We start from the raw sequence: 23,452 nt of genomic DNA, 5'->3' as shown, positions 1-23,452 counted from the left end.
ACTTATTTAATATCGCCATCTGTTGATGAAAATGGGTAATGTTACTCCACCGCTCCGTTATGAAACATCACACAGGAATGGGAATGGCATGTCCAAGTGCACTGTCCTCTTTAATACCTCTTGAATAAGAACAGGAACACAGGGTCATTGAAATTTGTTCCAACTTGGTGTCGTTTTGTTTGCAGGAGCTGAACTTATGCGATCCAATATTATCCCGATAAATGAAGCCAGTCCTATGTCTGTATTTTTATTATTTTTTATTATAGTGATATGATATAATGATATGTTCCACAGCTGATATTTCAGAGGCTCAGATCAACCAGGGCCCCTGATATTACCCAATATCAGGGTTTAACTGGTGAACTGTGCTGAGATATGAATACTCCAATAAAACTGAGGTGACACTATTTTGGTATAGAGTAATTAGATCTATACAAAAATGGCATAAATTTAATTATAGCAGACAAATAATGCAGATGTTATTGGATTTACTCTAGACATGGAATTCAATCTATATTTATACAGTTTGCTGGTTCACAAAAGGTTAGTTGAGATATGTGTGTAAATATTTAAGTGTCTATATGTTGTTTCTTTTTCATTCTTATTTTTGCAGTGAATGAAAATGCATGCGATGTGATTAAACAGTTGAACACTGAGATGTTTTCAGGGCTTGTGCTTAAAAGAGTTTCTGGTTTGTGGAGACATGAGCAGGGGAACATGTGAGGAGACACATAAAGAGTCAAAATTGTTAATACTACATATCTGTATAATATATATAAGTCATTTAATTTTTTTTTTGCCTACCTGCTTTGCTTCTGTGTACATGAATAATCTTTAGTTACCTCCGCCAAGGAGGTTATGTTTTTGCCAGGGTTTGTTTGTTTGTTTGTCTGTTTGTTTGTTTGTCTGTCCATTAGTGTGCAACATAACTCAAAAAGTTATGGACAGATTTGGATGAAATTTTCAGGGTTTGTTGGAAATGGGATAAGGAAGAAATGATTAAATTTTGGTGGTGATCGGGGGGGGGGGGGCACTGATCAGCCTTGGCGGAGGTCTGCGCTCTCCGAGTGCTTCTAGTTGAATTCTGTACTAATCAAACATTCATCATCAGTGGCCAACGTAAGTATTAAGGATTCAATTTTTTTTTTTTTTTTTCTTTTTTCGTAAATGAGAATAAAACAGAAGCATTGTAATCTAAAGTTGCAGCTGTATGGTAAGTGCTTGTGTGGAAAATACTGAGATGTCAAATGTAATATTTTGGAAATTGAGTCTAAAATTGGAAAACAATCTCATGTATATACTTCATGCATAAGGTGAAACTGTGATCAGAACTAAATGATCTATTGCTGTTTTTACATTTAATGAATCAGACTTAAATGCTTTAACTGCTATTGTGGATCTGCTCTTCTGTTCTTCTTCCATGTTGTATCAGGCGCATCCATCAAACCTTGTCATTCGTTGACTTGTTAACAACACCGGAGGTGTGGAACAGTGACACTTCCTCTAAATCTCAAGAAAATGTTGTTTCCTTGTTAGTCATTGTTTTCTCACTCTATTTTTGACCTTCGGTTGCTGGCTGTTCTCGACTGATTTATTTTACTGTCAATCTCCTGTCACTTCTGATTTGGCTTGGAAGGTCTCATCTTAGCAGTCTTTGCCCTTGCTCATTCCTTCAGATGTAAAGGTTTCCATGAATGTCCTTCCATATTTGATGTCATTTTCATTGCCGTATCATTCAACACTTACATCTAAAAATCCTGTTGGTGTAGATTTGTTGGCCTAAACATTCACTGTGCAAAATATTTCATTTCAGAGTAATGTTAAGCCTGTCTATTACCCATAATTCCACTAATCTTAGAGGCTGGAGTTTCATGGTATACGTCAAATCGAGCAGGTCACTCACTAAACTGGCACTGACCTAAAGCCGATGTGTTCAGTGTTAAGGTGCTGTGAATGTGGGACAGCGAGGTCACTGTGGTGCAGAGGTCGATGAGTCTGGCTCTCACGTGTTGCCGTGGCCGCTCCAATCCTCTTACAACCCCCACTTCTTGAAGCACTCAGGCCAGACTTTGAGATCAGCTTGTTGTGTCCAGGTCTTATCCCAAAGATATCCTCAGTACATGGTCACGCCAGCAGGTATCAAACACCACATCCAAACCTTTTACTTCTGCATACAGCCGGCCTGTTTGCCTCTGGGAAGCTCCAACTAATGCATCCTCCAAGGGAAATGTGATAGGGACATCATTTACAGAAACTTTGTGGAGCATTAAAACATGTTTTAAAACGATTTAATTATCCAGCACTTTAGGAACTCTTACAGGAATAGTATCTCCAGGCCGCCAGGCCCTCAACAAGTCTTAAATGCCATTTTATGAGCCAGTTGTCTGAGGTCTCAGTTACCATAAACATTTTATGATTAAATTTTTTCATCTTTTGATGTTTTTTGTGTGTCAAGTCCATATTTCTCATTCAGTTTTTAAGCTTGAAACTTTTTTTTTTTTTTTTTTTTTTTTTTTTAGCTTTAAACTTTATGTTTAACATCATATAAAAATTTATACTTCAAATATACAGTAAACCTCTGCATTGGACCTTTTCACCTTTGTATTTATATAATGCTTGAATAAGAACATGATGATCTGGTTAATACATATAAAATTATCTTTAAATGGTCTTTTATCAAATTTAACATCTAATACCTATAGACACCATGGCCTCAAAGAGCAATAGTTAGTATTACAGCTAACTGTATCATCACCTTCCTAAAATAATTTCCAAAATCTTGTTTTTTTCCCCCTTTTTTTCAATAAAAATTACTTTTTGGCCCAAATCATCAAATTCTCAATTTCTGGTTAAGTTTTTTGTTTGCTAAAAAACCTGAAAACAAAAAAGGACAATGGCAATTATTTTAGGAAGGTGATGATATGATAAACAAGCATTTTTAGTTGATGATGCCCCATATCTGATGGCATTAATTCACAAAACTGTTGTTCAGATAAAGGAGTGAAATAGCCCCCTCTGTCTCTACATATAAGACATAGTTTATCCTTCAAATGCTATTTTCAAATAAAAAATGAAAAAAGCAAACTCAGGTGGGACCAAAATATCTTTCCTGTTGGTTCATCAGTATCAGGGTAAAATATGGGAGTCCCTGTCTTTGACGTCACTTACACCAACCTGTCCCAGGCCGGGCTGTTATAGCACATTATATACTGTTTTTTTTTTTTTCTTCTTTTTTTTTGGCGTCCCATGGCAGAGCGGATGGGAAATTCTGATGTCATCAGCCTTGGCACAGCGGGACGGAGGAGCATGCAGGCCCTCAGGGTGCCACGATTGGTGCCCATGTGTTTGTGCCCCGTAGATGGTGAAATAGATGGTGTGGCGCTGCCTGCCTGCGCTGCACCTGCGTCCCAGCATGCTGATTGATCAGTTTGGTCATGTGGAATGTCACCATCTGCTCCCCAGTCCCACTCACCCCTTCTTGTGTGAATGCCAATCACTGGCAGGAAGATAGTTATTTAAGCCATGTCAAATCAGGCGCATGACGATGAGCAATATGCCAACAACACTTGAAATGTGTTTTACAGGCATAATATGCACAACAGTATATCTTACAGTTAAAGGAAATCCATGATTTAAAGCTACAGAGACATGTATGTGTCCTTTTTTGATGACCACCAGTATTTTTTCACAATCAAAATTTTTTTTCTATTTTTTAAAATATTTTTTATATATCTGAAACTACTTGTGTATCACATTAATGGTGCTAATTGCATGCCCATGTATGTTTTTATTTGTTTACTTTTTTGATTGTTTTTTATTTCTCAGGCACCACTCCTCCTGTATTTTTCCTCCGTACCCTTCAGTTGCTCTTTTTTTGGCCCCTTAATGGCCAACAACGTATCAGGGGGCCATCAGGAATGACATTCTTCATTGTACAGCATCATAACCAATGACATTTCAACCATGGGAAAATAAAGATATGCAAATTTGAACTCATTAACATTTGCATTACCTGTTTGAATAATCACACTCCTGACAAGTCTGCAATTAACTAAGATTGATGCAAAGTTCAGGGTTAGGGGACTGTATATATTTGCTCTTGGATCATTTACTGTTGATGTATGCGTATGTGTGTACGCTTACTATCTCAGATAGGAAAACTGATTTCTGTCAAAGGGAAAGGTCATTCAGTGGACACTAATGTTCCTGCATTTTTGGTTAAAAAGCATCTAATGTATTTTTTCTGAAGACACCTGCATTAGTGCTATTTCCTGTTTTTACAACAAACAAGCAAATCAAAGATATGAAATCCATAAATGGTTGTTGATGACTGATGACTGACCTCTTAACCCAGATAACACTAACGTGGATGAGGATTAGTTTTCAAGGAGGTATTGACCGCACACCTGACCTTCACACAGTTGGAAACCTGGTTCATGGATGTTTGCATCATATCTCTACACTTGTCTTATTATTTAGGAATTGTTTGTCACACTCTTCCTTCTTATAATATCAAAAACAGCTGTCACAAATGTTCCAAATACCTGCTCTTTTTTACATATCACATGTTTTTTACTCACTTCATGAATGCTTTGGAAACAGTAAATAGAATTACACTTTATGCAAATCAAGTCTGATTCTACGTAGTGCCCTGTGGCTTGAATATAAACACTGGCACACACACACGACATTGTGTTAATGAAGACTTTACTGCTGTCTCAGTGGGAATTATATGATTGGATTCTTGTGAGGTCTCTCTAGGACAAAAAGCCGTGCAGGGATAGCATGTCTTACTGCAGGTCTCGGCATCACATCATTTAGAGCGCTGTTTCTCTACTGAGCCTTATTCAAAATTTACAGAGTTGGGCATAAAATTAAATTAGCTCTACTTTTAAGTTTGTTATTTTTCAGAAGATATTTCTTGATTGTGACAACTTCAGGCAGTTGACGTCCTAATGAGCATTAATGAAAAACAGTATCATCAATCAAGTCAGTCATCAATCTTAACTGTGACTGTTTGTTTGCATTGGCAGCGCAGTGTAGGTCAGCATGGATTTGAGCTCAGGGCACCAGACAGTGGATTTTACCTCAAAGAGGAAGTCTGACTGTATACATGAGCGCTTCACCCAGACAGGCTAATGTATAAATAACCTTTAACCCAGCCACTGGAGGAGCTGGCCACGCCACACGTGCCTACAACCTAAGACTTTGGTTCTATTTGTAAATTTAGGTCAGACAGGGTGTGGTATCCTCTGTTTACTGGAAACCTCTAATGTACCTGTCCTACAGGAGATAATCTTCATGATGTCACTCGTGCTCTCTGGTCCTGAGGAGGGATTTCTGGGCCTGTTTATGTACTGTGTGATTTTACAGTAAGAGAAAATATTATCCTGGCTGAGCAACAAAAGTTAAACATTAAAAAGGATTTTTTCTGTCTTTGCTGAGGTCAAGGTGAGGGTGTTCAGACAAGTGTGGGTGGGGAATTCCCTGGTTATATTTCAATCACATTTGATCTTTTTCATTTTGACAAAGAGGATCATTAAAAAAACACATTTTGCTGTAATGTGATTTTCTGAATTGCAAGGCTGAGATGTTCCCTTAAATAAAAGATGCCCTTATTAAGCAGGACCAGGGATGTTCTACAGTAATAGTATCAACCCGTGGCCACCCCTCTCTGCTGCGTGGAATGGTCCAGCCCTGATTTGCATAAGTTGTCTGTGGGTAGCTGCATGACCAGCAGGGGTAGGTTAGGGGAAGGAGTGCATGTGGACTATATACACATGAGTAGAGACACAGAGAGAGGATCTGACTGTGGACTGTATTGTGAGCCTGGAGTCTTGCACTGAACCAGACAGAGTTATGTACCGAGCTCATCCTGTCTCTGGCACAGGCAACAACTCATTGATGTATTGCTACAACATGAAACCAGTGAGTACATTTCTTGAGTTTTATTTTACTAAAGGAAATGTGTAAATGTGTCAGTGTCAGTGTGTTTGATGGTGATACAACTTAATTTCTGTTGCACTGTTGACCTGTCAGATCATCTGTTGGTTAGTGGGTGTTATAATACATTAGTAGTTTCTAGTTAATCTGTTCACAGAGGGTGAACAACGTGTCCTCTAACAGATGTGATTCAGATATTTGCCTCTGTGAGAAATTAATTTGCATATGCAATCTGGTTCAAAGTTACCAGTGTTTAGACTTAACATCTCACTAATTTGGATATCCATTAGTGAGAAGACAGAGATTTTTATTAAATTTATTTTTTTGCTTTTTTAAACTGAGAACAGAAGATTTGTTGAGCTATACACCAGTTTAATCTGACTGATGTGTGTGTTTGTGAATGAGATACAGTAGGATGTGTTTTGCATGTGTAGTGGCTATACTTTGATTTTTGCTACAAAGTTGTGTATATGATGGGAAAGTTATTAATTTAAGAACTGAGATTTAAATAACAAAAATCATCACAAGCTGTTTTTTGGTCACTTTTTCTCTCTGATTATGCATATTATCTTTGGTCTAAAATGTTATAATTCAAATCCCTTGACTCCACAAACCATGAAAATTCACAAATCACCAAACTGACCATGCATAACACGTACAATAATGTTATGATCAGAGATGACCAGCACCGTCACCCCTCACTCACTTGTGGTTTGGTGTTGACAAACTCCTGTTAAAATGCATTGGTGAGACTCATGCTTCCTGTTAGCTGAGCACCATGTAGTCAAACCTAGCAGCAGAAAACATCTTGACATGAAGCAGATTGCTGCTATTTCTATTTGATTTAACCCTGCTATGTTGGAGCAGTCCCTCCACCACTGCAGCCATTATCAAAGGCAGCTTTGATCTCTGTGAGACTAACCATATCCAGACATCGTGGATCACAGAGGCAGAAAATTGGTTGCATGTGGCTGCAGTTGGCCATGGTGGAACACAGCATAGGGCCTGAATAGCAAGTTGATATTTCACTCATCTAGCATGATAATGTTATGTAGTGTTTAAGCCTTGTTGTTTTCTGCACAAGTTTACTTTAAGATTAAAATAACCTTTAAAAATGGTTCTGTTATAATGCAACAAATACAAGATTCTGCCATTAAGCAAACACTAAGGATAGGTTTGATAGTTTATCTTTCTCCCTTAGTTGTGGTCTTTATTGCTGAAAAAAAGTCCCTTATCATTTGTGATGCCATGATTGATGGTTCCTAAATCAATGCTATGTTAAAAGAGGATGCCATGGTGACGGCTCCTCTCCAGTGGGGGCCAGAGAGGGCGTGCTGGGGCGGGGGTGTGACCATTATTAACGGGTCGCCTGCTATGCTGATGGTAAGGAGGACAATTGGCTTTATCCTCCGCCATATGCTGCCCATGGCGGCTCAGACGGGCCCAGTGTCGGCAGGGGCTCCTCTGTTTGGCCTAGCCCACAATCACCATGGGACTCATGCCAGCCAGGGTCACGGCTGTGTGTTAGTGTGTGTGTGAGCTCGTGAGCGTGTGTCTTTGTGTGTGTGCGTGTACTAAGCCTGTGAGTGTGCTTGCACGAGCGTACTCAAGAGAGTCTTTAATAGCCTGCTTTACAGAACTTGTCGTCCGGGTAACTGACACCCCATTGATGCTGCGCAGGGAGGTTTATTTTCATTTCCTGGGGCACATCAAAGCAGTCGAGGGAGGTGCAGGTGCAGCCCAGACCTCTTGGTGTGTTTGAGTGAGTGAGCATGTGTTAGTGTGTTTTGTGTGCATATGTGCAGTTTGTCGTCCCACACTTCAACATTTAAAGGACAAAATACATCAGCTCCAGGTTTCATTCTTAGATCTGTTTACAGTACAACATTTCTCCCACAAACTGTGACCCACAGAGGAATCATCAGGGTGAGACTTCTATCTGCAGATAAAGCATGAGTAGGCCTGTAATTCAATTTTATTTCAGAGGGAATTGTGTCTTCTGAAGCCAGCCGAACCTGATCATGATTAGGGCAGGGATTTCTCATGGTGAATAGTTCCTAAATCCGGATGAGGAGGTGCATGGATCTGCAGCTTATGGATTATCGCAATAGCTCTAAGTGTGCATCAGCTCTCTGCTTTGTTTTCATAATACTGTTGCTTCAGCTCACACTCACAGTATTCATGAATGCGGTTTGAGTGATGAAGACACGGAAAATCATGACCACAAGTGCTGTTTAACGGTTCAGAGATATTTCCCAACAAAATCTTTAACAGGAGTCTTGTTTTTAGGTTTATGGGCAGTCTCCCACCAATGACGACATCAACCAGAACTCATCTTCACATCCATCTACCAAAGCCCCCAGCAATGTGTTCGCCAGCACGTTCTTTGGTGAGCTCAGGCAATCTGAAATGATTATCAATCACAGAATGACAGTTACTGCAGCTGCAATATTTTTCTCATTGTCATCCTTATAGTATGGGACACATGCAGGTTTGCAAAAACAGCAAACAAGGTCAAGTTTCATTAAATCACTTTAACTCATTGATGCTCCAGTGTGTTGCTTTATGTGGTTAGACTGTGTTTTTACATGGACAGCGGTGAAATGAACCAGGTCTGCTCTGTTCATTTAATTCATCTACAGAAGCATGAAAATTAGGGCTCAACCAACTATTGACAGGGACAATTTTCCATTCAGATATTTGGGTGCTTCTATGAAACCTGGTTCATTTTGGTATCTGGCACTTTGCCAGCTTTTTGGACCCAGTAATAAAAGAGAAATTTAGACATATTTCCCCCCAGGATGTTCCTAATGATGACCTCAGATAAATGCAAAAAAAATTAAACTCTTGCTCTGAGCCATCCCAAAATTAATGAATTTTTAATAAAATATTGGGGCTAAAAATAGGACCAAAATTGGGACATGAAAAACTACCTAGGTGTCAGTGCATTTGATCTGGAAAACATTGCTTGAAATACTCTTACATATTACTATAAAGACACTGCATTAATTTTGACAATCCTAGTGGTTTTTCTAATCCAGACATGCATTTTTTTTCATGAATCGGCAGTCTCATTCCAGGTTTTGTGTGTAACCCATCATGTCCAGTGGCATTACATGCGGAACCTGCCCATTTAAACACATTTAAATCATGAGTGATTTTGCAATAGCGGTCATTTTTGTGAAACACTCTGCCTTGCATAATTAGTTTGATTCCCAAAATGTACCTATGAGAGAATAAGAATATATTTGAAAAAATAGTAGCATGTAATTTTTGTGTCCTTTTTACTGTGTTACATGTGGATTTTTGTATAAAAATAATATAAAAATGTGTTTTATTTGAAAAATAGTTTCTCTTTTATCTCTCTAAATATTTATTTTTAAAATAGACTCAAAGTGCTTCCAAACTTGCTTCATAACATTAGCCTACATCTTGTTTGAATTTTTAGCCCCCATGTCCTGTTTTTAGTGACTACTTTCATAGAAGGACCCATTTAGCATTTCTAAAATCTCTATCATTTTGTCCAGTGTCTGATTAAATGAATTAATTTAATAGTGTGCTACCTCAGTCCTGATGCAGGTGCCTTTCTCTGCATGTAGACACCATTTGATTAGGTGTATGTAATGAATAATAACATTAAAACAAGAAAAGAACATTTATCTATTTGCTTACCACCTTTTATAAAACCCTGAATTTGGTGGTGAAAGCCTAAAATAAATATTGTTGAAAATTGTCAGTTCTATTACAGTTACAGTTGTGTCAAGGTGTCACAACAAAGTTACTCTAAACCTTGACAATAGACTTTTTTCCACAAATCTTTAATTACTGATAATTGGCTCAAACTCTTATAGGACCACACTGATCCACCCTTAGTGAAGACAACAGTGCTGCCATCTAAACAACATTGACTACAGAGCATAAGAAAGAATTAATATCCAGAAAACAAATACAATAGGCAAGAGAAACACAAAGTGGTTTACTGAGTAAAAAGGGAAAAGGACAAGAATCAAAACTAAAAGCATTTGAAACAGGTGATTAATAACAAACAAGCAAAAGCATATCACCTTCCTATTATTACTGATTAATAATTACCCAAGTAATTTTTTTTTTTTTTTTTTTTTTCCAAAAATGACTTTTTTGCCTAAATCATCAAATATTCAATTTCTGGTTAAGTTTTTTGTGTTTCTTCAAAAAAAAAAAAATGACCAGGCTTTTTCCATATCTTCACCTCTAAGAAGGGGAAGATATGGAAAAAAGCTACTTTCAATTCAAGGCATGGCATAAAAACAAAATGTTATTTGTATTTTATGTCCTTGTCACGCATTGTCCCATCTTTACAAAGCTTATGGGATACTTATGGGATATCAGGTAAATTCAGATCATGTATTTACATTATTAAACAGGAACAGGAGTGTTTTTCATCAGGATTGATTAAACTGTCAACTGCTAATGTGGAAAGTAAGAATAAGGAATGAAAGTTGTTTTATTCCTGCGTCTTGTAAACACTGGGTTCATATTTTGCGATAGGACTGTTTCCATAGAGACCACTGTGATGCTCCATGTGCTGCTTGAGATGCTGTCCCAGTTCAGGCTATAACATATCGTTATCCATTTTAGAGGGGACGAACAATTCGCCCGACATCTGGAACGCGGTAAATGGGCTGAACCAGCAGGGCTATGAAGGTGCACTGGGAGCAGCCACAACCCTCCAAACACAGCCGGGGTCCTACAGCAACCTGCAGCCACACAGTCACCTGGTGAGATTTACATCCAGGACCCGGCACGCTGACAGTGAAACACCGTAGGACCCCTGTAGGGTTAACTGTGTGTTTTGTTTATTGTTCAGAACTACTCGCCACATTCTGTGATGGCTGCAGACATGAACAGGGGACTCCCACCCATGTCCTCTTTCCACCGCAACAATACGGCGGCACGCACGCCATCCATCAACACCTCAGAGAGCTCCACAGGTGAGGAGAGGGAGGATGATACATAAGTAAACAGAATTACAATAGTATGTGTCAGGGGGACAAGGAGAAACAATAATACTAAATAAATGGGGTTTTCTGATTATTGTTATATTAAAAAAGCAAATAGAAATCAAAAAGTAGAATAATGCTGATTTCTTTGTTCTTCCTTGTACAGTACTTAATACATTTCATTGTGTGTTTAATATATTCCACATTATCATACATGACTACTTTTCTATCATTCAATTCAAGCCATCAGATAAACCTAAAGTCCCTTTCATTCATAAAGCACTTTCAAAATCAACAAGTTTACGACATCTGCATATTTTCAACACCAGTGTCATGCATAAATATGACAAAAACAAAGCATTGCAGAACACATAGGGGTGTAAATACACACTGGAGACTCAAGATTTGATTCACTTATTATTATGTCTGAGTCTTGATACATTTCCTACCTGTAGCACAGTCACATTTTTATTCACTAAATGGGTAAAAATATTGGGGATTGTACTTGTATGACCCATTCCTGGTGATTAGACATATTATGCTAAAAATATTCATTTTGGTTGTACTCAGCAATTATCACAGTAAATGTAAAATAGCACTTTTTAGTTTTGATATGTTTAGTTAGATGGCTAATTTTTCTTCCAGAGAAACAGATTACTGATGGCCTCAAATGATTATTTATAGTCAGAAATCTAGAGGTAAAACATTTAAAACAATTATTATGAATAAAAATGTCCATGTTGAGTAAAACTAAGTAAAAACAATTTTTTTTATTTAGTGAAAAGAATTTTGCAAGTGTTTTAGATAGACATTAAAGAAGGAAAAAGTTTATAACAATGATGTGTAACATAACATACCTACAGAACATCAAAGTAGCTTAACAATTATTAATAAATCCAAAGCTGTATGTATACGCTATATAGAAAGTACACTGTTGCCCATAAAGTTGGAATAAAATATTTCTACTTGTCATGAAATGGTTGTGACAATGTGATGTATTCTTGACAGATAAAGTGTAAATGCACTCAGTATGTAATCGTTACACTTGGTCAAAGGTGATTACTGATGTGTATGAATAAGAATAAAAAGAGGAATGTGTCTGAAAACAAAATTATTCCAACTTTATGGGAAACGGTGTAAATACCCACAGACTTGTATCTCATACTTTAGTTGTTTGTACAAATAAATACATTTTTAAAGGCACCAGTCAGGCCACTTCTTAATTGAGCTCAAGTTTGACTGTTTATTGTAATATTTTCTAATGAATGTTTTCTTTTCAGTCTCAGGAAGTCATGGAAATGTTTCAGGAGGGTCCCAGACCGGCGACACCTTGGGCAAAGCTCTGGCTTCTGTAAGTATGCACCAGCTCAGTCCCATTAACCAGCTCATCTGTGTTCAAAGAGCTAAACCACGGCATTAAAAAAGCAATGACAGCCCCAGAGGTGTAATGCAAAAGGGAAATAGTTGTTCTTCCCTGGCAGTAACAGGCTAGTGCATATTAACAGAAGGTTACTCTCGTGCTGCTGGACTTTTTATTGGCTCCTGACTAGTAAAATGACCAGAATTGATGAGTTTAGTTCAGGTTATGAGCCTGTGCCAAAGGCTGTATCAGCAACTGTAAACCCCTACGCACAAATGACAAGTTGTGCTTTTAAAATGATTCATGTTCTCTGCCCGCTCCTCCCCCTCCCCCTCTTCTCTCCACGTCTGCTGGTAGATTTATTCCCCTGATCACACCAGCAGCAGCTTCCCCTCCAGCTCGTCCACCCCGGTCAGGTCTCCGTCCCCGATGGCAAACGCGGCTGAACCTGCAGGTGAACTGGGCTGTGGGTCAAAACACATGTATACTTTTATACGTCTCAATCAGTCCCCTCATGGTTTCTTTTTTTTTTTCCTCTCAGGTACAAACACGTGGCCTCAGAATTCAGTCCAGGCTCCAGTTTCACCACATTATGAGTCTTCACTTATATCACTGGTAAACACCTTCTTCACAAGTTAATTTCAAGTAGAGATAAATGAATGAATGTTGAGAGACTAATGAACCCACTGTAGCAAACAAAAAAAAAACTGTAGTAACTTGATAATAACACATGCAGAATATGTTCAAAAGCTACTGATAGAATACACAGAAAAAGGTAGATTATTTTCATCATGAGTCTATCCATAGTTTTCTCAATTAACTAATGGTTAAGTTGATCAAAAATCAAGTCAGTCTCAAGGAAATATAATATGACGTCAATACCCTTTAATGAAGAATTATATTATACAAGATATAACCAAGAAAGTAACATAGTGTTATCACATGTTTATGAAGCAAACACTAAAATTTTTATATGATATTACTACTAGCACCATTAAATCTTCTACTACTACTGCTACTACTATTAGTACTACTGGCAGTAATAATAATAATAATAATAATAATAATAATAATAATATCTTACACTGTAAATTCAGTGGAAAGTAGTATAATTTATATGTTATTTATTTTAAAATATATTCAAGATTATTATTATTACTATTAATATTGCTGTAGTTGTTAATTAAATGTAATGTTTTAGTAAATGCCAACTATACAGAAAATGGCATTTATAAAATGTATTGTATTAAATTATTATTGTAAGATCATCTTTTAAAAACGTGACCTTTAGCTCTTGTAGTTTTTAATAAGCAAACAAACAGTATTAGTGCTGTACAGAAGCACACAGTTATTCTATTTCTGTGTGATTCTAGTATTATTTTAACCCTAATGTAACTGGATTCTAACAGGGCGACAGTAAAATGTGACATCATCATATCGTGGCTCATCCTCTTAATCCTGTTTCTTGACTGCTGTTGCTGCAATGATTCTGAAAACTTGCCATTTAATTCATTTTGTTTCCTGGTTTCGGTTCAGTCTCAGGTGGAAGACCGTCTGGACCGTCTGGACGATGTGATCCACGTCCTCAGGAACCATGCGGTGGGCCCCACGGCTGCCCTGCCCACAGACATCCACGGCCTGTTGAACCAGACCCACCACGGCCACCCCGGCTCAGCCAGCACTCTGCCGCTCACCTGTCACACTCCAACCATGGTTAACAAACATTACTTTGAAGTATTTAAGGAAACACAGGGTGGCAATTATGGATGTTGAGTGTGAATATCTACAGAGCTGCCGTGTGTGTGTGTGTGTGTACAGTGCACAGTATCCAGTTTCAGGAATTTCCCACTGACTATGTCTGCATGTTTTCCCCATGTAAAGGTTGTTGTCCTTGAAATAGGAAGCTGAACACAATGGAAGCACGTTGCCTTTTCATGACGTGTCAGTCTGCTGTGGAAAATGTACTGTATGTGTGGACTAATTCCACTGTGGGATGACGGGGGGACGCCTGCTTCGCCTCATACACTCCCTTTCGAGCCGACCAGGGGATTTTATCCCAGCTGGAGTGGAAGTATATAGAGGGGAAAGGGGTTTTTAGTCTAATCCTTTGGGGGAGGGGGTATTAAATTCTCACTTTTATTTTTCCAAATGATGTGTCGGTCAGGAGTGAATCATTCCTGAAGAGAATTAGGGGTATGTTTAGGGAGTATATAGTAGTTTTAAGGGGAGGATTAAGATTGTCTGAGATTAAATTAATTCTGTAGAGCGAGATCCACCCAGGGTTAGAAATAAGAGGGCAGATGTTGGTTTTCTGACTTATTTGTCATCAGATGGATCTACGAGTTATGAGTTTGAGCCAGGTCAGACTTCTTAGAAAGATTTATGGAGCCACGGCATCGTTCACACCCAACACAGAGTGACTTCTTGTTCTCTAACACATGACTATTGCTCTTATCTCATCTTTTCTTCTTTGTGTGTCGTAAAGGTTGATGCTGTCACTATGAACCATAACCAGTCAGCCTTCCAGAGCCACACACAAAATGGACACCCGTACCCGGCCAGACAGAGGCTAATACTGCAACACATGCAGGGAGGAAACAGAGGCAAGTCATTTATGGCATTTACATACTGTAAGTTAAAGTCATTGTTTCCAAACTCCTTTAGCTTGATTCTATGTCTAAAACTATGCCATGGAATGCAATAAAGTCAAAACTTTTTACATTGTTTGACTAAAATAATAATTTTAACAGTTCCTTTTAACACTGTAATAAACAATGTTGAGAGCAGAACAGTGACATAGAATAGAATAGAATAGAATAGAATAGAATAGAATAGAATAGAATAGAATAGAATAATCATTTTCATTGTGTTATGATTTTTTATTGTTTTTTTCTGGTGTCTTACATATGTTTTGTCTTTTATTTTATTTAAACCACCTTCAAGTAAATGTTGCAGATGTATAAAAAAGGCATGAAAGGATATGCACTATACTGTTTACACTAGATCACTTCCTGTCCAATGAAATCCATTTCATCTGTCTTTATTTGAAGATCCCTGCTTTATCCCTCTGGCAAAATGTCAATGTTTCTAAGGAATGTGTTGTATTTTCTCTATAATGTCCATGTCCGATGTCTTAGTTTTAGCAGACCACATTTCAACCAATTTGTTTTTTTTGCCAGAAGTAGGATTTTAAAGACTTAGATCCTTTTGGATAATATCTTCAGGTTTTCTTCTGATGAGACATAATCCAAAAATACCTTGAAATTTTGCAATTAATTTTCCATAATAATTAATTTTCTTTTCACTTTTTAAGGTGGAATGGGAGTCCAAGGTAATCTGGACCTGAAGGTGGAAGGAGGAGAAAGGGAGGACATGATGCACACGAATCACAGCCACAGCTCAGACAGCCAGAGATCAGACGAGGAGAGCGAACACAAAACTCCAGGGGAGAACAGCGCACAGAACAGGTAAACACTTACCTCTGAGGATTAAAAACACAACACTTAACCTGTTTAGTGTGGAAAAGCATGTATACAGTATATTTGACATTTACAGGGAGGTTTTAATCTGATTACTCTAAAGATTTCCAGATAAGTCTTATTCTTGAGTCTTAATTTTAAAATAATGTCAGATGTCCCGCTGTGAGAAACAGATGCGTCCAGATGAGCCTCTTTACTCTGTCTCCTGATTCTTCTTTATGCTGCATTAACTCTCCCTGAATGGACTGAAAAGAGAAATAAGAGTCACTGTACATGACGAAAACAGCACTGATGGAAAGACACCAAAAAATTGCAACCAAATGGGGTCAAATAAATCTTATGTTTTGTCTGAGGTGAAGAGGTGAAGAACAGCGGGAATAAAGAACATTTATTTCTGATAGAAAGTGAAGAATAGCAAATTAAGTATATTTTGAGTCAAAGCTGGAGAATGATAAAGATTCATTTATTTCTTCTGGTCATCAGCTGCTATAGAAAAATAGCAAAAATCATTTATATATACTGATTTATATTATTTTCAATCTCTCTCTATATATGATTGTTACTGTATTTGTATGATTTATAGATATACTTATATAGTTTTGAAATGTTTGTTGTTTTTGTTAAAACATCAGATTAAGAGCGTGTCTTCTGTTGACTATGGAGGTCACTCCAGGCCAAACCTTGACATGACGTCACCTCTGAGAGCTGAGCGCCTGTTTTCCTCTTAATAAGCTTCATAATCTTGTTGAGTGATATTGATCTTGACATATGTGGATGACCTCCAGCCATGCTTGTTTTTTATTTTGTTTTTTTCTTTTTCTTCAGTCTAAATAAGACTGTGGTAGACACAAAAACACAAATGTTAAAATTTGAGGTGAAGTGCATCATCATACATTTAATGATTTAACACCAGTTATTGTAGTCTAATCCTTGATGTCTTGCATTTTTCAGTGACAAGCAGGTTTTTTTTTTGCAATATTCAATTTACTGATCATTTAGATGCCCATGAAACCTCAGAGTAAATTCACAGGTTATTATATCAGAACAGAAAAAAACTGAAGAAAAAGTGTCTTTTTTCAGGTATATATATCAACTGAACATGAAAACAAGCATCTACAACCACTGCCATTTGTCAAACTACATGAGTTTTATTGGTGAATCAATTATTATAGAGGACAATATTGTTCCCATATTTTCTATTGAGCCACTGAACATCCAAAAAAGACTGAGAAGCTTGATTTTACTTGAATTAATAGAAATATTGATAAGATCAATGGTTCAATATTATTAATCATTTTAGACTAGTAGATGCTTTTGGTTACCAGTGTTTGTTTAGGTCTTTGAAGGTTAACCAATTTATCCTTTTAGATTTTTTTAATCTGTGTAAAAAAATATGGAAAAAATTGATTAAATAATATGTAAAGAACATCCAGAAAGCGTAAAAACAGATTCATCCACAGGTTGACCAACTGTGACCATTAGATCCACCAGTTATTTTGGTTACTTTTGATACTACCCTTACTCAGATGGCGCAAAATGGCTTGGATGCTGCACCTATTTATTATAATGTTATGAAAACCCTGCATTAACTATTTGCTAGTGTTGTACTCTAAACTCCTGTAAATTCTTGAATTCATCCAAACTCTGTAATGAAGGCTGATGTTGAAACACATTACAGTATAGCTGTTTTCACAGGTCTAACTTAACCATGGAGTGACAATATTACAGATTATGTTTGGAAGTGAGTACCTTGGTATTATTTATTGTTTCCTGAGGACATTCAAGTTTTATTTTACATAGGAATGACCCAAGAAGAGTATTAAAAAATAGTAAAAAAACAAAACAAAACCAACAACAACAACAAATATTTAAGACAACATAAACAACCTGTAACAAAACGATCAAACACAAATAGCAAATAGTGTTCATCTTCAGGTTGTAGATTGTTTCACTTCAGTGGAGCATTAAAATGTTAAATCCTGTTTCCAACTCTCTGTATTAAACCTTTCATGCATGAATTATGAGAACCTTAGTGAAGATTTTTTTCCTGAGTGTTTTTATTCCTCTTTAGGCATTAAAAAAACAATGCAATTGAATTTTTTTATGAAGCTATTTTTCATGGAGTTGCAAAAGTGTTCACTAAGCTGAACACCATGTATTTAATTTTTGAAGCAACGAAACATGTATTTACTGATATACTGTGTGAAAACTATGAAACAAAAAACATTCTAATGCTGCTAATCTGATGTTTTCTCACATTTTAGCATACTCTAATACTGGCTATTACTCACTTCATGGAGATAATATGCAAAAAAAAAAAAAATTTTTTTTTGTTAATTACAGTCTAATAACAATAACAAGCAACTGATTTACACTCAAACACGTTAGATCAGATTTATCAAGAACAGCAAAGTTACAGTAATGTTATCAATTGCAGTGTATGGGATGATGCATAAGCGTCCAATGTGTTGGCTGATATGAAATTAAAACAACAACATCCATGAATATACAAGAGAACAGCTTTCCACTGTAGTGACCACTATGCATGAAAGGGTTAATGTGATATTGAAGGACAAAATCATTTTGGGATTATGGACAGTGCATATCTTTATTTAAACTGGCTTCTAAGTCCCCCATAGTTTGCCAAATAGTGGTTTGTAAAATAATAATATATGGTAAAATGCAGCAAACATGAGGAATATTCAGACTCAGTGACGTGATCTCCATTCAGTGTCCACCAGAGGGCAGAGAAATCCAGACTATAACTCATTCCAGCTTCTACCTTTACCCTCTTGAATCACTCTCCTCCACTGTGTTTATGCATTTCCTTGTGTGGATGTTGCAGTATCCATGAGGATGAGGACCTGAGTCCGGAGCAGAAAGCCGAACGTGAGCGAGACAGGAGGATGGCCAACAACGCTCGTGAACGTCTGCGTGTGCGGGACATCAACGAGGCCTTCAAGGAGCTGGGTCACATGTGTCAGCTGCACCTGAAGAGTGAGAAGCCGCAGACCAAACTGCTGGTGCTGCATCAGGCTGTGGCTGTGATACTGAGCCTGGAACAGCAAGTCAGAGGTCAGTGGGTTCAGGAGGAGGCGTCACTATTAGAAGATTAGTGTTTAATAGGAAATGAAAACTGAAAACACTGTATATTGAGGTACAAATACTCATAGTAATCTAGAATATTGTCATGCAGAAAGGGCTTTAATATGGTTAATGATGAAAGCATGTCCTTTAATATCACCTGTTACCTGAAAACTGCAATATATCATGAGCTCAGAAATATTATGCATGTAATACTTACCTGAAAATGTAATGAACTTAACTTAAATGTAACAAAACACTCATGTAATAGGTTGACCAACAATGTAAGAAAATGTCTTGACTGATATAATTTTTACCACTCTCAGCACCTTCTTATTAATGTTAATGTGTAGAAATGTAAAAACTATCATATGCTTTTTTTTTAATTAATGTCAATTGAGCTAATATAGAAAATATACAATACTCTTAGTACTGGAAACTGTTGGCTTTACATAGAATTTATTTATTTTATTAGCTGTTATCAAAGAAAATAACCTTATAGTCCAATCAGTTTTTAAGAAATACAGTCCAGGTAGACCACACCATGGATTTTGGCATCAGAATACAATATAAAATTAACAGATCTTAAGTCGTTACCAATGGGAAATTTAAAAAAAGCTGATTTGTTGTTGCCTAAATACTTTCCATTATTTCCATGACGTCATCATAACATGACAAAAATTACAGAATTATATTACATTACTGTTCAGGTTGCATTATTTGGGTTAATAACACTGGTCAAAATGCTTTCAGTAGTACTTTATCAACTTAACAAATTTTTGTCACTAATAAAGAAAAATCCAATCCAAAGTGCAAGTTAGCGATAGTTTATAAGATACAGTATTGGGTTAAAATGTGAAGTTTTATGAATTAATGGGAGAATATGTATTATCCAAAATGACAAAATCTACAAACTAGAGGGCACAGTACAGATTTGTTCTAGTATGAGATTTATGATTCTATTATTTAAAAGCAAATAAACTAGGATGCACCGACTGCAAAGCTCTTTGCTAATACTGATATTAATATCAAAAATTACATTTTGGCAGAAAACTAACGCCAATACCAGTATTAGTGTGCTTTCAGATACATTCCTCTTTTTATTCCTATTTATACACATCATTAATCATCTCTGACCTTGTGCAATGATTACATACTGAGTCTCAGTTACACTTTATCTATCAAGAATAAATCACATTGTCACAATCATTTCATGAGAAGAGATAAAAAAATATTTTATTACAACTTTATGGGTAACAGTATACATGCAATACCACATTAGTTAGAAGAACATTAACTAAGTAGCACTTTTGTCATTTGTTATTTTGTTCAAAAAATCATGGGAAAGAATGCTTCTAGGACCCAAAAAAGAGTTTGTTTGAGGTGCTCTTTGGAAAAGGGATTCATAAAGTAGATAAACAGGAAGAAAACGCCAAGACACTCTCTTTAAGCCAGTGGTTTTCAACCTTGGGGTTGGGACCCCACATGGGGTTGCCTGAAATTCAAATGAGGTCGCCTGAAATTTCTAGTAATTGGTAAAAAGTAAAAACTTACTAATAAAAAATACACGGTGAGTTGAGAGAGACAATCACAATCCATAAAAGACATGACAAACTGTGAAGCTGAAACTGAAGCACTGTGGTACTGTTTATCTTTCATTTCGTTCATTGTGGCCGGTTCAAGATACTGCAGCTCTTTCATAATTCATAGTTTGAGTTATTGTTTGTTCAGTGTTAATTTACAGCCTTGTAAATCCAAACTGGACTGACTGTACATATCCTGACAAAGGAAAATAAAATTCTCCTTTTGTGCAGTGATCTCAACTCGGCTTTTATGCCTCCGTCCATAATAATATAGATTACATAGACTAAATGTCATCTAAAATTAACATTTATGTGCAGCATAGTATAGCAAACTGTTACATGATCAAAAACAAATTATTTTTGCAAAAAAAAAAAAAAAAAAATCTCCGTTTTGGATGTCTGGGGTCGCCAGAAATTAGTGATGTTAAAATGGGGCCATGAGCCAAAAAAGGTTGGGAACCACTGCTTCAAGCATTAAAATGCCTTTATTCTCACTGCATGGTCATGTGTAGACCGTAAAAAATACTTCAATGCGTTTCAGCTTCAAGCCTTCATCAGGAAGTTAAAAAATAATAATAATAAATTGTTATCTAGTGCTTTATTTTCCATCAAGACATGTTGTTTCTGAAGCAAATCATTTTCCAAAAGTAGTAGACCAGTGTTACCACTATTCAATAAGCCCAACTGCAAATTTCATTGTCAGGTGTTTGACAAATAATGGCATAACTGAGTGCATTATTTTTTTATTTGTTGTAGTAAATGTGAGAGAAAAGTCAGGTGGAAATAACAGGGTATTTTGGGCAGGTTTCCTTGTCTGTTTGACACAAGGGATGGAAATGAATTACATCCATGTACTATGACACGGGTCGGTTTCTTTATTTAGTCCACTTCTAAGTCATTGTTCACTGAAACCCACAGAGAGGAACCTGAACCCGAAGGCAGCATGTCTGCGGAGGAGAGAGGAAGAGAAGGCGTCTGCGGTCATGACGGATCCACAGTCCATGCATCTGGCCTTTCATCCTGGTCTGACAGACCCAGGGAACCCCATGGGCCACATCTGAGCATCTGCTGAGGTCAACAACAAATATTTAACAGCTTCCGTTAATATACTGTAGTGAAAACATGCATGAGTCACAGCAGAATTTAACCCATAAAGACCCAGCGCTACTTTTGTGGCAGTTTCCAAATTAATTTTCCTCTCTATTTAACCTATCTTAAGTGATTGATCACCATTCATCATGATATTGTCCTCTCCATTTTGCATTTTTCTAGTGAAAATCTGATATTTTCCTATATTTATTTTACTGATCATGTACTTTAGTCATCATGCTAAGACTACATTTGAGGCTTATTATACCAAAAACAGAGAAAAACTGAACATAAACCAAGTGTTCCCATTCACTGTCATTTATTCAACTCCATGGGTTTTACTGGTGAATCAGTTGACAGTGTTTTCACGTTCAGTATGGAGCCTCTGAACATCCAAATGGGTCATATCTGATGACCATGAAAAGATGACAAACTGTATTTTACACTAATTATTTAAGTGGATTGATAGGATTAGTGGCTCTAAGGTTATTAAACATTTTAATTCAGTAGATGCTTGTGGTCACTTATGTATATTGTATATTTGGGTTTTTATAGGTTAAAACACTGCTGAGAGGAAGACTACATTTGGGTGAAAATGTATGGATTCTTTTTTTCTGATATGTTTGTATCTGTGGTGTGCAGATGTTGAATGAGCATCATCTGAGGAGCATCCGACTGTTTCTGATGTCCAGCGTTTCCTCTGATTCGGACCACAGCAGAGACTCAGACTTCTCTGTTTGCAAAGTGGGATGCAGTTGAACAATCATCCCCTGACTTCCCAAATGGACTTTGAACATTGTGCCTAAACGTACTCGTTACAGACAAATGCATTGTAAGCTGCAAATGTTTTGTACATGTTTTGTATATTTACTGTTTATATTTCTGTTTGAGTATATCTGAAGGGACCCATTAGATAACAGGTGCCGTCTGCAGTTGGATTTCGGATGAGACCAATGTATTTCTGACTGGTTTTTACAGTGTATCTGAGCTCAGAGGACTCATATTCCCACATTTGTGTGTTCAGAAAACAAATTTGATTTGTCCAGTGGTGTGTGTGTGTGTGTGTGTGTGTGTGTGTGTGTGTGTGTGTGTGTGTGTGTGTGTGTGTGTGTGTGAGTTGTGTGTGTGAGTTATGTGTGTGTGAGTATTTGCAGGAGTTTGACCATTCTGTGAATGAACAGATCTCCAAGAATGTTCTTTATTGTGTGAGAATCATATATATTAAGTTCTGTCATTTGTATATTTGTGTTATAGCATTGTTGGTTAACAAGATTACACTTAATGAAACTGAGTCTCTTCTTCTCAGTGTAATTATGGCTCTTCAGATGTAGTCGAAACTCTCTGATGGCTCTTTGAGTTTTAATAGAACATTGCATTTTTTTTCTAAATTATGTAAGTTATCTTTTATACAAATATTGTGGATTCAATAATGTCTGTATTTGATTTTCTCACTATGATTTTACACAGAAGACATTTTTGTGCAGTTGTACTAGACGTAGCCACGTTTCATGCTCTGAGCAATATTCAGAATAAGTAATGTCTTGTTTGCGTATCACACTGCTGAACAAAAACTAAGTAATCAAAAATAATCTGAAATACTCCTATCATAACATGTACAGTATGTGTACAGTTTGAAGTAGCCCACAGGCATGTGTCAAAAATAATAATGTAGCAATAAATGTCTTTTTACAAATAATGCGACCATGTGTTTTTTTGTTGTTTTTTTTTTTTTTTTTTTTATAATTTATTATATGAGGGTAGACAAATGAGTTGTACTATCATATTACTGGTCTGCATGCAAAAAATACCAAATTTGAGTCAGTAATAAAGACTAAAATGAAGTCCAAGTTTTCAAGATGTAGTGTGGACTCTGTGCACAGCCCCACTACTTCCTGAACCCCAGGTGAGTCCTTTATTTCCTGTCTTTCATTATTG

The 23,452-nt window shown here is 36.8% G+C and overlaps 1 protein-coding gene across 5 annotated transcripts; it reads left to right on the top strand.

The window, feature by feature from the left end:
- The first annotated feature begins 5,482 nt into the window (after positions 1–5,482).
- On the top strand, positions 5,483–23,213 carry LOC115421147 (transcription factor 12-like). 5 transcript variants are annotated; one of them, XR_003935639.1, is made up of 13 exons: positions 5,488–5,928; positions 8,233–8,332; positions 10,561–10,700; positions 10,790–10,913; positions 12,203–12,273; positions 12,640–12,897; positions 13,819–13,995; positions 14,768–14,885; positions 15,596–15,749; positions 18,607–18,836; positions 21,347–21,501; positions 22,160–22,579; positions 22,648–23,213. XR_003935639.1 is itself a non-coding variant. In XM_030136873.1 (13 exons), the coding sequence occupies exons 1-12, from the start codon at positions 5,860–5,862 to the stop codon at positions 21,487–21,489; spliced, it is 1,497 nt and encodes a 498-aa protein (XP_029992733.1). In that variant the 5' UTR covers positions 5,495–5,859; the 3' UTR covers positions 21,490–21,501; positions 22,160–22,641. The 5 variants fall into 5 exon arrangements, 3 of the variants coding, with proteins under 3 accessions (XP_029992732.1, XP_029992731.1, XP_029992733.1); XR_003935638.1 differs by having other exon boundaries at positions 22,160–22,585; XM_030136873.1 differs by lacking the exon at positions 22,648–23,213 and having other exon boundaries at positions 5,495–5,928; positions 12,640–12,736; positions 12,824–12,897; positions 22,160–22,641.
- The last annotated feature ends 239 nt before the right edge of the window (positions 23,214–23,452 follow it).

This window comes from Sphaeramia orbicularis, chromosome 6 (assembly GCF_902148855.1).
Source record: "Sphaeramia orbicularis chromosome 6, fSphaOr1.1, whole genome shotgun sequence".
NCBI classification, from domain to species: domain Eukaryota; kingdom Metazoa; phylum Chordata; class Actinopteri; order Kurtiformes; family Apogonidae; genus Sphaeramia; species Sphaeramia orbicularis.
The sequence above is the reverse complement of the archived record's forward strand: the minus strand, read 5'-3'. Positions and strand labels throughout refer to the sequence as shown.